At 37.2% G+C, this 15,508-nt stretch overlaps 1 protein-coding gene across 1 annotated transcript in view; it reads right to left on the reverse strand.

The window, feature by feature from the left end:
* Positions 1-7,214: 7,214 nt before the first annotated feature.
* KCNH7 (potassium voltage-gated channel subfamily H member 7) overlaps positions 7,215-15,508 on the reverse strand; it is a gene marked incomplete at both ends in the record, with an annotated part of 460,182 nt that continues 451,888 nt past the window's right edge. The window contains 2 exons of the mRNA XM_080927932.1: positions 7,215-7,481; positions 9,215-9,407. Of these exons, the coding sequence (XP_080784058.1) occupies positions 7,215-7,481; positions 9,215-9,407 (460 nt within the window). The remainder of the gene's footprint in view (positions 7,482-9,214; positions 9,408-15,508) is intronic.

Genomic DNA, 15,508 nt, shown 5'->3' on the forward strand with positions numbered 1-15,508 from the left:
CATGCCGGGCCAGAGCCTACAAATTTTGTTTAAAAGTTTCTTCGAAAGATAATGTGAATTTTCTTAAAACGATCCAAAAAAAAAAAAAAAAAAAAAGCAGCTAGGGGAGAAATCAGATCTGTATGGAACTTATGCAAGGAAAAATAATAGCTCCACACTTTCATTCTTTAATGAAAAGATGAGCCAAGCTTTCGTTACAAATGAGCTACTTTGAATGCACATTAATGGCCATTTATCCTTCAGCGAATTTTGGTGAACAATAAATATTTCAGTCATTTACTGCCATGGTTCTAATGGGGCGATGCGTAAATTTTGTTAGTTTCTTTCAATTCAGATTTAATGATTTTTAAAAATCACTTAGTGCTGCTTGCTAGCAGTCTACTAGAACTCAGTAAAACTGGAGCACTCTTACAATGATGTGAGTTTCGAAGTGATCAGCACCACCATGCCTAGAGTGTGTCTAGTAATGTACCTAATAAAACATTGGATCTTGTTGGGTTCTTTATTAAAAGTACACTAGCTAGCTAATAGGATTTACTTCCTTTTTTTCCTCCAAAATAAATTCTTTTATAAATTCTTGAATTTTTTCATGTATAAATAGATCAGAAATTATATGTCTCATTCTTAAATTAGGTATATATATATGTATATATATACTATATTTTCAATACAACTTGTATACTTCTTTCAGCTACCAAAAATTCGCAACCATTTTTACATGAAATTTACATTTTTCTTATGTACAGTTACTTGTAGAAGATTATTGCAAAACTAGCTGTGCAAATAAATTACACTGTCAACACCACATACCAATCTTTGAGGAAAATATTGGCTAAAAAATAAATATTTCTGCACAGAATATTTCAAAAGCCTCATGAATCCATGCTACATTATGTGCATAAAGACTACAAAGTAGTGTGTGTTTTGGTCGATTGTTTCATTGAGTTTAAAGCATTCCAGAGTTCTATATGTAACAGCATGTGAGTGAGCTTCCTTACATCAGATGATCAGATGACTGACATTCTCAAGTGATCACACACCTTCTTTTCTGAAATACATTATTCATGGACAGGTAAGCCTTCTGGGGTAATACATTTTCTCATCAGAATTATAAAGTGGAAATTCCAGCTCTACAGAGGACATGTGCCTTTTGTTCGAATCAGTAGGAGCAACAGAGTAAAGTAGGGATTTCTGGGTATCGTGTGTGTGTGTGTGTGTGTGTGTGTGTGTGTGTGTGTGTGTGTGTGTACCATTTTATTGCTGTTGTAACTGAGCATTTGAGGAGAGTGTAGGAAGAGCTCATTAAAACCTTACCTACCCTTCAGTTTTGCACCTAAGTAGTGATAAGGGGGTATGGTGCGGACATTTTTATGCTCGAACAGAGTATAAATCCAATGAAAACTAGCCATTCACAATTATGAGATTTTAAGTTACATCATAATATACCAGAGGAAGTCCAAAGTGTGAATTAAATATATAAAGCTTTGAAGTCACAGGTGCAGCCAATTATTTTAAATCTTTCAAAATATGTTAACTTATGGAAGCTGCAGATGACAGGAGTAGAGTTCAGGAATCAGACTCAGTTTTGGCATGAATTATAAGAGTGACCATGTTCCCACTGGTACTTCTCACAAATACAGGTGCTTAACTAGGGGCACTCCTGCTATTCTTGCTGTGTATGTTTAAAAGCCCAGTCATGTCTGGTAGAGTGAGAGATTGAGTCAACTGAGCATAGGTTTGTATAATCCCATTTCTATGAATGTTTTATTCTCATATAGTGAAAATGTGGTCCTTTTAAATAACTTCCAATTAGTCATTTCTGAACTTCCATGTGATAGTTAGGAAAATAACCTTTGTGATGGTTTCTTTTCACACTGCCGTATGCCAAGTCATGTCCTCTGTGAATCTTCTTCGGTACTGGACATTAAAATAAAACACTTTTTTTTAACTACAGAAGACTCTAATGATATTCTAAGCAGGGGCCCTGCTCAGTTGTGATACCCAATATTTTATAATGCACTGAAAATATTCTTTTTAAAATGTTAATATTCTTTAAGAATCCCAAGGAAACAGCTCTGAACAAAATCATTTGGGGAATCATGGAGAAGGTGGGTAACCTATCATAAATCTAGACAGCATTCGTAGTGTGGATACACCAGTCTACATATGTCAACCAAATACCCAGGAGAAAACACAGAAGAGGTGGCCCCAGCACTAACACCGTCTCTTTTTAGCAACCCCATCTCTGACAGTTGCATGAGACCCACGTTGGAGAGTTCTGTCACACACTGAGCATCGTGTGGAGAATAAGGTAGAAGAAGGAGTGGTGCCGGTGTTTTCACATGGTAATCATTCACTGTGAACAGTGCCAAAGCCCGAGCACCACAGACAACACCCATATCACAGGCTGAACTTGCCTCTTCGCACAGCACATGTCTCGCACACTCCCATTGTATGCTCTGTACATTTCAGAGAAGAGATTTCAGAAATCATTTCTATTTGCATGGGTTTCAAACCCGGGGTTCACTTTGGGGTTTTTCCTCAGTCATAAGCAGAGAAAGTAGGATTTGATTTCAGGTTTACCACACCAAACATTTTTGCCCTTTCCAGCATTCCGAACGAGAAACTCGGGTGTTTAAGATCTATAGGATGTATGTGGGCGGTGAGGGAAAGGATCTGGGGCCTGAAAGTGCCATTACCACTGTGGGGCTTTAGTCTAAGTTAAATTTTGTAAATGGTTTCCAACGTCCATCTAGGAACTATATCACATCCAAGGAGACAATGTATAGTGCACTACTCTTTATAGAGCATACGCTAGTAGCTTTGAGTTGAACAGGTCACCCTGAAGAATTTAGAATTAATTTAGAGCAGGTGTGTGTGTGTGTGTGTGTGTGTGTGTGTGTGTGTGTGTGTGTTTTAACAGTGAAAGTCATATTATCATATTATCACTATTATTGTCAATATCATTACTTTAAAGCTGTAACTCGAATAGCACAACATTAAGGGTAGCTTGTAGCCACAGTTATGTTTTTCTGAGTCAAAAGCTTTAGTCATGGAAACAATGACATAGTTACTTAGCACTTGTGCAAAAGGGAATTAGTTGTCTTCCTAATTGTTTTTAATGTCATGTTTGGGGAGTGGGGGTGGATTTTAGGGTTTTTGTTTTCTTAAAGCAGACACTTTATGCCAGGCCCTTCTCTTTACTTGATTTTGCTTCTTCTTAAACTTTAGTGAGGCAAGGATGATTATCTCATTTTTAAAGAATCCGGGGAAAACTCAAAGTGGGCAGTTCACTCAGGGTCATACAGCATGTGAATAAAACAGTTGCTGTTAGGACCTAGTTGGCCTGACTGCGGGGTGCACATCATGGACCTCAGTGTTTTTAGTGTGCATGCAGACCCTGTGAAGGATTGCCCACTGAGGGACCAGTGCTGGGGCCCAGTCTTCATGTGTCTCACTTAGATCTGGGATGTGACTTGGAACCATTTGTTTCTCAGGTCTTGGGTGATATGAGCAATGCTAACTTCGGGACCACAGTTTGAGGACACACCACCATATCCTGTCTTCCCATAGCCTCTCTGAATGACCAGGATTCGAATATTTATGTTACTGCAAAAATGTGATTACAAATGAAGTAACAATAGAATTTTCTGACCTAAAAGTTTCTAACATCAAATAAAAAGTTCATTAACGTATCAAGACCATGGTTTCTAGTTTTGTTTCATCCATAAGTAAACAATAGAGAGTCCCTTATATTAAATTATAGCCAGAATCATAGTTCATTTCTAAGAACTGATTACTGAATTGCTTTTTTCTGACTATCAAATATATTACTTATTATTAAGTAATCTCTTGTATGATCTGAAGACTTGACACATTTTAACCTTATCTGTGATGTGTAATTTAGGGTTTGAAAATGACATCTAGATACAAATGCTTTCTCAGAAGTGTTTTGGAGCCATTGTACTCGTTCAAGTCCACACGCTCTTGAGCTCTAAAATGCACATATTACACCTGATTGCCAATGTCAGTGTCCCTGCTCCCCTGATGAAAAGAGTATGCAACTTAAATCTCATAGCCAGTCCATTATAATAAACTTGAAATTTACATGGCCCCAAATTGGCCCCCTGCTTTCCCCTGTTTGTTGAGTTAGTGACTGTTATATTAAAAACATCTCTTCTATATTTTTTCTTCCTGGTTTTCTCATCAGCTAATTAAAGGATGGGGCTCCCCTCTGAGATAAAATGATGAGTCTTAGAGGCAATTCTCTGTCCTGCAATTAATAGCAGCAGGAGAACATCTCATCCAAATAAACTTTAAGATAGCATTTTTCTTATGGACATGAACCAGAAACTAATTTTGGCTTAAGAGCAAAAGGTGCTACATCAATACTCTTTAAGGAAAGCATCTGCTATACTAAGGTTTGTCTGGTGCCTCCAGTTAGACCTGGCCTTGGGCAAGACTCCAAGGTGAAGATGACTGATTGCTTTTGCTATAGATGATAGGTAGGGTAATGCTGCTTTAAAGCTATTTTAGGGTGTATATTGTAATCAAGATAATTGCTTTTATTACCCCTAAGTCAACTAAACTGTCTTTCATCTAACATTTATGACTACGTACATCTTTATTTTGCTTAGGGCGCTTTTAAAACTAATATTCTATAAAAGATCTGCTTATATTCTTACACAGTCCCCTGAGACTTGCAATTTAAACAGCAAACAATTCACTGTATGTGGAAGAATTAAGAAGGATATAGCTTTGTGTAGTGCTAGAATTTAAACTAGGTGGATGCTTGTACATGGCCCACCATCTTCCTTTCTCTGCGCGCCCAGTTTCTATACAGAAGTATAAACCAAGACTTTCAACAGGCTGAATTGTATGCGTATCATGTCAAATACTGCAGTGGAAACATTCACTAATCAAACAACTAGACCTCTGTTCCTCACCTGCCAAATCCTCTCTATGTCCAAATGAGCAAATGCTCATGAATTTATTCTGAATGCTCACAAAGCTTAGGCAGAATAGTCCTTAGGAAAGTGGTTGCAGCTGCAGAAATGTGCCCTGACATGGAAATAGGATCCCTAAACCCACATCTAAAATTGTTCGATACATATAGGACTCTCTCTCTCTCACCTGTGTGGCACTTCATTCAAATGTCTGTTGAGTGAATGATTGAAAGTGGTCACGAAATGATCTGAGAAGCCCATTCTAATTTTCTATAGTTTTGTTGACTTGACTGGTCTTTTGCCATAAGTATGCAACCACTTATGATTATTTTCCTTAAGTTAAGTGAGAATAAGAACATTCTCAATGTACTGATTACTTCCACCCAGGTCAGACTACTGAATTCTGTGACTGCTTAAAAATATAGAGAGAACAATTTAAGATCACTCTATAGTCACATTTTAAATACAGTAGTATTATTATGCACATTTAAGAGACTGCTTGCATTGAAGTGGATTGACAGGTTAGTGTCAAAGTGTTCATTGACAAAGAGAAGGAAAATCCAACCATTTAATAATGTACAGATAAAATAATATCTAAAGGTTGCTGAGAGCATAAGAATTAATAGAAAAACTAAGAAAACTTTAAAAGATTTCTGAGTGTTTGTCCCGAAGAAAGGAATAGGTCAGTGTCTAAAAATATTAAAATTATAACTGAGTTCAAAATGAAATTTAACTAGATTCTGACGAAATCAGAGTTGTAAATTATATTTTCCCTCTGTTGATTTTATGTCCAAATGACATCTCCATTTCTAATACCTAACATAATTAAATGTTAGAATGTATTCTACTATGTCTCCTGTGATTTGGAAACAATGTATAAATCAGCCTAAATTATATTATTTTTTACTTAATTTTTAATTAACCTAATAATTTTCTAGGTGGGTCAATGAACACCGTTTGCCACAGCTGGGGTAATAAAGCATGAATGCAGCCCATTCTTAAAAAGTTTTGACATCAGTACTCTGAAATTGCCCATTTAAAAAAATTGAGTGTCTACTATTTCATCAAATGCAAGATTGTTATCCCATATAAAAATCTGAAGAAATTGTGAATGTCATTTTGTGGAAATGGCATGTTAAGGACCACACCCAAAACAAAATTATTTTCCCTTTAAGCCCTCAGAAAAAAATGTCCTATTGTAAATATTTTAGGTAGTTTGTAAATGCAGCTAATGCAGAATTTGCTAGAAAGACGATGCTCCCCCACTACTGTCCTGTATTCATGACGGTTTAGCTGAAGACAAGCTCGGGGGAGCTGTGCCTCCTCAATCTGTCCAAACGTAGGGCTGGAATTCACACCAGATCTTTTTGTTCTTTAGATCCTCTTTACTGACAGACTGCTCACTGGCCCAGAGACTGCAGGCAGCTGCTACCCATGGCTCCCTCACCTTTGGAAGCCTGAGACAGCTTTGTGCTGTCATCTCGCCAAAATGAGTAGCTCTTGCTGCAGGTCTGCTAGGGACATAAAACCAGGGCCTAGGTTGCTGTGGAAACCTCCTATGAGTTTTTTTTTCCCATGTGATCTGAAGTTTACTAATTCCATTTCCATTTGTCTTTCATAAACCTGTCCTGTAAAATCTATCCAGAAAGAACTATATCTTTTGGTATTTTGGGGATCTTGCTCCCTTTCTGACTACTGTGTGTAACTCAAACGTTGCATCTTTTTAAAATTAATTGTTATCAAAGGAAATGAATGTAAGTAACTCTAAACATGTCAATACAGAAGGATGTCTGTGCTCCAAAGTGACTAACTTCTCTTTATTCCCCACCCCACCCCCGGACCTTCCGGAAGTTGAGGATCATCTGAGTTGGACTCATGAACTCTTTCATTCCTTGGTTTCTTATTCGCTTGGAAGGCATTTTCCTAATGAAGCACTGGATCAGTAAATGCAGTCAATAGGAGTCTCCATGCAAGAGAAACTGGAGTTCCCTAACATGCACATGATTTGAAAAATAAAATTCAAGAAACAAAGGTGCCTTGAGATGCTGGCAGTTTTAACATTTGGAACCAAAAAGCTCTTATGTATATTTACATCCTAACTGCTCAACTTTACCTTACAAGCTTCAATTTAGGAAAAATATACAGTACTTTTGCATATAATGGTACCTTGTGAGCCCCTGAGTCAAGTAGAGAGGATTTAAATACAAAAAAAGGAAAACAGCCATTAAAAGCACTTACATTGAATGAGGAGGAAACGGTACAAAAGGGTCAGTTTCCTGGAAGACCAGGATCAGAAACATGCCTATGGAGACCCAAGATCCCTACAGTGCTTAGGGAGGAATCTGGCAGCGACGGATGCCGGACGGGATGAAGGTAAGCTTCTCTTTGCCGCGGGTCAAGCTCTGAAGACACATCACTGTCTTGTTTTAAAAGTGAAGTCAAGTTGTCTTCTGAAGCTGTGTTCAGGCGCCTTCCGCTGGACAGTGATTCTTTGGATTTGAGTTTGGATTTTTCAAGGTCGAGAAACTCAGGACACTGGTAGAAAGAGAAGGAAAAATGTGCTTTTACAGTTCACTCTAATAGTGAACTAAAATCAAGTAACCCAGACGTGTGTTCTCTCCCCAGTCATTGTATGAAACTAAAGATATTGGCCAACATCTCTCTCTTAAAAAAGGTCAAGATACTGGGGGTCTGTTGTCTCAGGTAAAGAACATAAATTTCACTCTAAAGCCAGATTTGAAAGTTCAGGGGTTTTTTTTTCCTAAAAATTCAACTTTGAGTTGTATAGGCTTTAGTTAAAATGAGACTGGATTTAGAAATGTCTCTCGGAGACTAGTTTTATCTAAGAAGGAGATAAAGGAAATAAAATCACCATTCCTAGCAGAAAACACAGTTTAAACCGATTACAAACAGAGAATAAAAATATAGCTGCATGTATTTCCCATCCATTCAGAAACAGTCAGAGATAAATTAACTTTTCTGTTTTGGATTGCCATTATTTATCTTCTGACATGCAACCTTCTGTTATCACATTGTTTCACTTTCTAGACTATTTTACACTTAATTTCCACAGAGTGATTTCCACAAGATGGTCTACAAATTTTTAACCAAATAATCTTTCTTAGGCTTTATTGCCCACCATGCTTAAATAACTGAAAGGGAACTATCAGAAGGTTTAGGATCAGGAGCCATCCTGGAATCCCTGGGATGAAGTCTACTTGACCGTGGTTAATGGTCATTTTGATGTATTCTTGGATTCTGTTTGTGAGAATTTTATTGAGTATTTTTGCATCAATGTTCATTAGTGAAAAATTGTGTTCTCTTTCTTTGTTGTGGTTTTCTGTGGTTGAGGTATCAGCATAACTGTGCCTTCCTTCATACAATGGATTAGATAGTGTTCCTTCTGTTTTTATTTTGTGGAACAGTTTGAGAAGTGTTGGCATTGAGTTTTCTTTGAAGGTCTGATAGAATTCTACACTAAAATGATCTGGGCCTGGGTTTTTTGTTTGTTTGTTTGTTTGTTTTTTGTTTTTTGGGGGGTTTTTGTTTTGGTTGGGTGACGTTTTTAATGATTGTTTCTATTTTCTCTGGGGTAATGGGAATGTTTAGATAGTTTATCTAATCCTTTCACTTTGGTATGTAGTATCTGTCTAGAAAACAATCCATTTCTTCTAGATTTTTCCAGTTTTATTGAGTATAGGCTTTTGTAGTAGAAGCTAATGAGTTTTTTTTTTTTTTTAATTTCCTCAGTTTTTGTTGTTATGTCTCTCTGTTCATTTCTGAGTTTGTTAATATGGATACTGCCTCTGTGCCCTCTGGATAGTCTGGCTAATGGTTTATCAATCTTGTTGATTTTCTCAAAGAATCAGCTTCTGATTTTGTTGATTCTTTGTATGGTTCGCTTTGCTTCTAATTGGTTGATTTCAGCTCTGAGTTTGATTGTTTCTTGCTGTTTATTCCTCTTGGATGTGTTTGCTTCTCTTTGTTCTAGAGGCAAAGGGGATAGGAAGGGAAGGGGTGTTCTTGGACGGGAGACCAGGAAGGTGGACAGCATTTGAAATGTAAACAAATAAAATAATTTAAAAAAAAATCTGTTGTTCGCAACTTTTAAGGGCACATAATGCGAAACACAAGCCCAATTTACAGAAACCCTTGAGCCTAAAAAAATGGGAATGGGAATGTATGTTCTGCACAAGTGACTCTTACTCAGGAGATCTCTGGAGATATGCTCAAAGAGTCACGGTCAGGTTTGCAATGTCTCCACTCACTTGTGAGGAGGGGCTGAAGCTCCGGTCTGTCTTAATGGATGCTCTGGGGTGACTGGTTCTCAGCAGACGGAGGATGGGCCTCTGGTACTCTGATCCTGCGGTCACCATGCTGTAGGCTGGAGGGACGACCGTGGCTTGTTTCTGTAGGAGCTGTAAGATGGCCTGGATGTCCGCTGTCATTTGGGATTCAAGTCTGCAAGATACAGATAGTTTTAAATAGTCCCGACCTGCAGAAACATCTGAGACAGCATCAGCAAAGCTAACAAACAGGACTACAAGGAGCTGCTCGAAACCGGAAAGAGGGAGGGGCAGAGACACTCCTACTTGACCCTTCCTGTAGAATCAGTACTCTGATATAGGTCATTGATTTCTTATGCATGTACTAACAGAAAAAGAGAACACATACAATAAGCTTTATCTTTGCAAAAATTTTATCGATTTTAACATATAAAGTACATTTGAAGCACTGCAATCATCAACCTTTTGATTTTGATTAGGTGTTCTCTCAAGTCTGTGAACTGCTTTTCCCTCTCCTTTGAAGATGAACTCAGTCACATGTTTCTTTATGATTACAAATTCTCAGGAAAGCATCTAACAAAAATTTGTATTTTTCACTATGTGCTCTGCTGACTAGTCTTGGGTCATCTTTACACACAAATTAGAGCTACTGTGAAAGAAATGAACTTCAATTGAGAAGACACCTCTGTAAGAATGGGTGGAGGGCAGTTTCTTAATTAGTGATCACCCAGCCCATCTTGGGTGGTACCATCTCTGGGTTGGTAGTCCTGGGCTCTATGAGTAAGCAAGCCATGGTAAGCAGCATCCCTCCATGGCCTCTGCTTCAGCTCCTGCCTCCAGGTTCCTGCACTGTTTGACATCTTGTCCTGACTTTCTTTGATGACTACTGTGATAAAATTTAGGTCTAATAAACCCTTCCCTCCTCAGTTTGCTTTGGTCATGGTACTTCTTCTTCTTCTTCTTCTTCTTCTTCTTCTTCTTCTTCTTCTTCTTCTTCTTCTTCTTCTTCTTCTTCTTCTTTTTCTTCTTCTTCTTCTTCTTCTTCTTCTTCTTCTTCTTCTTCTTCTTCTTCTTCTTCTTCTTCTTCTTCTTCTTCTTCTTCTTCTTCTTCTTCTCCTCCTCCTCCTCCTCCTCCTCCTCCTCCTCCTCCTCCTCCTCCTCCTCCTCCTCCTCCTTCTTCTCCTTCTTCTTCTTCCTTCTCCTCCTCTTCTCTCTCTCTCTCTCTCTCTCTCTCTCTCTCTCTCTCTCTCTCTCTCTCTCTCCCTCTCTCTCTCTCTAATATTTATCTTAAAGTTTACTTGCCTCTGTGACCAATTTGGCCTGCACCATGTATGAACAACCATTGCTTTCTCCAAAGCTCACAAGTTGTTAACCACTCATTTTAAAATAAAATTCTAGAGAAAAATAGATGGTTTGTGCCAGGTCCAAAGGAAACTCCAAATCCTCAAATCCCAAAAGCTATCCAAATATCCTGAAGTGAGCCACAAGTGAACTTAGGAGGATTTTGGCAGCTAGAGAAAACCCTGCAATTCCTCTGGAACTTGTGACACCAGTTTCCACAGGCCAGAAGGAATCATTTCCCTTACCTCCAATAAAAGAGACAGAGATAATTGACAGATGCCTCTGGCATTTATCAGCTTACCAAGGGAGCCACTAGGCTCCCCCAGTCTCTCATTTGGTATATATCTCAAAGTGCATGCTAGACTTCCAGCCTATCTCAGCTCCTTCTCTACGCTAAATTCCCTCCAGTTCCTTGTTATCCCTTTCCCCAGATACTCATTTTGCATCTAACCCAACAATGTTTGCTGTTTCAACCTCTTGGTACTCTCACTTTGCTCCCGTGTTTTCTGGTTCTCTTAGTCCTCCCCCTATGCCTTCTCTAGTCTTTGTCTCCTGCTCTTCTCCATCCAATATGCTGTTCTGGACTCTTCCAGATGCTTCTGGTTGTTTTGTGTCTCAAAACAAACAAACAAAAATACCACAGAGCGTTCATGTCAGCGGTTACTTTACTGAGCCCCCTCAAATGCATCTGGTGCCAAAACCCTCACATATAGTTTTATTACCCTGTGTGGACAGCTTAAGATAAGGGATTTTTGTGGGTGTAAGAGCAAAATTTGAACCATATGCATATTTAGAAAGTTCTTTGAATTATCATATTTGTACTTGTGATTTAGCACTGAATTTAGAGACAACAGGAACATTTAGAATTATTTTCTCAATTAAATACACATATTTGTGGAAATTAGCTTTGCTTTTTAAAGAGAATAAAAATCTGGGAAACAGAGAAGCTACATATGATTTTTCACTTTAATTTTAAGGTAATATCTTTCTGTGCAGGGAGGTCATTCTAGTGTACACTTACTTCTCAAGTGTCTGGAACTAATGGGTTTATAGGTGTGCCAGATGCAAGGTTCTTTTTATCTTTTAATATTAACATTCATAATAAGAATCATTCTTTTTGAGTTATGATATATTCCTATAGATTTTCTTTCATTGGTAAATATAACTGGTGAATGCATTGGTATTCCTCTTACTAATGGCTTATAAAATATAGCTGATTGTGTCATATAAATGTCTCTGCTGCACACTGAAAATGGAAAAATGAAGGTATCAGCTAGTTGATGCCTAAATGTCCTATGCAATTGTGGTACAAGTTAAATAGAACAAACAAGATTATTTGATTGTTAAGAAGCAAATTTTCATCTTATACTTCAAGAGTCAACTCCAATTTTATCTGCACCAAAAATTCTTCTCTCATTTAAATCAGTCAGAATTATTTTGTGATGGGGCAAGATAGTGCAAAGGTTCCTCTATTTAATGTTCTGACTGAGGCCATTTCCATTTTAACTAGAATTTGATCTCTTTGATGGAAAATCACATGGAAATCTACCCAACTCTATTTTAGGAATGAAAGGTCAGGATGGACTAGTTAACTTGCCTTGACTTCGGTTAAACTTCTTGCCTTTGCAAATCTCCCTGAAACTGCTGAGCAAGAGACCTGGTCATGGTTTATGCTTTGTAAAAACCTGTGTTCTGGACAGTAGGGACCACACTTAGGTCCCCCAAACACTTGGGTGTGGTTCCAGCAGGCTGGAATAAGTCTTTCAATTGGCTATGCACTGTTTGAATGGTTGTCTTCGGTGAGTGCCCCATAACTATTTCTATTCCCCTAACCCTGCAACACTGGCCCAGAAATTCAAATGTCTTCATGAGGATTTGTACAAATTTATCTTATCAATGGTGACATCTTAATAGTGGATGGATTGTGGGATGCTCTTTTCTATTGTTGCCAAGATACGCCATGGATGTAAAATGACTTGGTTGTGAATTATGAAATAAATGTCTCATTGACAAGTTAGATTCTAGATGATGATATTTCTGAGTCCTGAAAAGCTTTTGTTAAACAGCAGCAGTGTCTGAGAGAAAAAGAATCTCTTTATAATAGATCCTATTTAAATAATGTCTATTGCAGACACATTTGCAGGTCGTCAGCAGCCGTATGCCTCATAATTGCAGTCTGTGGCTGTGAGAACATCATGTCAGGTCAAATGGCTGACGTAGGGTGAGACTGGAGACCATTTGTGTTAATTCTACTTAGATAAGACTACAGACTGTCTCTATTAGCTTGGCTTAGCTGTTTGTTGCAAGGAAGTTTTGCCTAAGAAAATTGAGACTAAGAGCTAGGTATATCAGCACAGAAATATCTATAAATCACCTCATCTGAACAAACTTTCTAATCAAACATTATCAAGTCTTTCTATAGTATTCTCACCTCTCTTTGCCCATCAGATACAAAGTGTTATGTTAGAAATTTACCACTTTTTAATGGTTTAGATATAAATTGTTTCTTCAGAAGGTTAATTCACTGGTAGGTTTTTGATTTGATGGTACTACCTGGAAGCAAAGGAAACCTTCATACTTGTGGCCAAGTTGGAGAAAATATATCCCAAAGAGTGTATCCTTGATGGATATGTGGTGTTTTCCCTTACTACAGCCCCCCCTCCCCCCAAATCACGGAAGACAACATCTGAAACCAGGAACAAATATAAAACTTACCCCTTAGAAACTGCTTTTCTAATATTATTTGTCATGGCCTGGAAAAACAAGAGCAGTTTTCTACCTTGAAGGCCCAGATCACAATGGCCTGTGATCACTATACCTTGTAGTGCCCTGTCTGAGGCTCGATGCAGCTGACTATCTTAGTCTTCTTCCCCACATTATTAACATTTTTCAAAACTATTTTTTTTGTTTTGTTTGTGATTATAATATAATAACATGGGAAGGTTTGAAGGAAAGGCAGAGCAAAATGATGTTATTATATTATAATCACAAAAAAACACAAAATTTCAAATTTATGGTCTCTATTTTCATTAATATTTGCTATATACATATATGTATATTATGTTCTACATATACATAAGTATATATATATTCTATGCATATCCTATTTTCTAAATGCATATTTACAGCATATATATTCATTTTTCAAGATTTTTAAAAAATGAATTAGGTGATTGATTAGGTATATCAGCAAGAGGGTATGGTCATAAGTGTCTTTGCAATGATAATATTTACTTTCATGCTATGGTCAGGTCTATTGCTGAATTAGAATATATTCTTTGGAGACTAAAATATATAGAAAGAATTACAGGGAGGTGAGAAGAATTTCTATTTTTTCTTCATTTTTAAAATGCAAAATAACCCAGTTTTAGATTTTGTTTGCCTGATTGTTAAAGTTTTGGAAGAAGAATAGTTTTACTCAAAGAGATGTTATCAATCAGATTTGACATAAGGCAGGAAGGAGAGATGAGAACACAATGATGAATAATAATTGAATGTGATTTCATTATTGCCAGGACATGCATAAGGATCAGAGTTTGGATTCCCAGAACCCACATGAAAAGCTGGGCAGATATGGCTACCACCTTTAACTCCAACATTCAGGAGGCACAGAAGGAAGATCCCAAAAGAAATCTGGATACCTATGGGAGTCAACTGACAGGCTCTGAGTTCAGCTGAGACACTTTGAGTGAATACATTAGAAAATAATTAAGATGGACATCTAGTATCAACTTTGACCTCTATACATGCACACATATATGCACACATATAACCATCATATGTGCACATGCACATACCATACAAACAGTAAAATAAGGAAGTGAAGGACATGGATAATAAATTGTAACAGTGGGTGCAGCATCACGCAGTATCATGAGAGTGACAGGCAGACGCATTGCTTGGTGGGTTGGGCAATGGAAAGGCCATTGCCAAGAACCTTCATGTCATCTTATCTGTGATCCTTACTCTAGCAACACTGACTATTGCTGGCAACCTGTTTAAGTGTGGATTCTGAAAAGTCCAGACCTACTACTGTCTTCTAATCTGCACTTCTATAACTTACCCAGTGAAATGAGTATGTGGTAAAACTTGAGGACCTCTGCTGTGGGATCAAGCATTTGTGATTTCTCCACCTATGTATATATCTAGGCACACCACATAAATATATAAGAACACTCATGTAAACCTTTAAGCTTATATGTAGCTTAATTGGACATTATGCTGGGGAAAAAAGAGGTTGCAACAAAGGCTGCTCAAGATATTGTATTTATTTGTTTTGATCACATTTTATATTTATATTTGGAATGGACAATATATAAGAATTCACAGATATGGATTTGAAGAAGTGTCAGTCAGGGTAAATTGCACTCTCAGAAGAGAGTTTTGTTTCTTATATGTTTTACTTTGTAGAACAAATCGAAAAAGAGAAGCTTTTGTAGGTGGAGTTAAATTTTAAACTTTAAAATTGGATAAAGTGACTTATGACATAAAACAGTGGTGTAGATACCAGAGATAACTAAAAAAATTAGTCAAGAAGAACTACTAATTGTGATAGCAATCCAAAACATGCTTAGAAAGCATTTGCAGATGCGGGAGCATGTTAAAAGATATTTAGTTTTATTTTTATCAGTGGAAAATATGTGAAATATTTTAATATAAGAAAATAATAACTATTATTATTACTGAGTGGTTAAACTCAAACGTGTTCTTGCCATTTATACTTAGAGGTTTCTATTCTTCAATTCTAGGACTCATAAAAAGCAATTTTTTAAAAATAATTTTATATATCTTATAAATATTTTTTGGTATTAATGACTAGACAACAAAAACTGGACACGATAATTTTGTTTTTATTCTTAAAGACTGATGCAAACCCAGGTATTTATGTGACACAAGAGAACGCCAGCAACACAGATAAAGAAAAATGATTAAGCA

Source organism: Micromys minutus, assembly GCF_963924665.1.
Source record: "Micromys minutus genome assembly, chromosome: 13".
Lineage (NCBI taxonomy): Eukaryota > Metazoa > Chordata > Mammalia > Rodentia > Muridae > Micromys > Micromys minutus.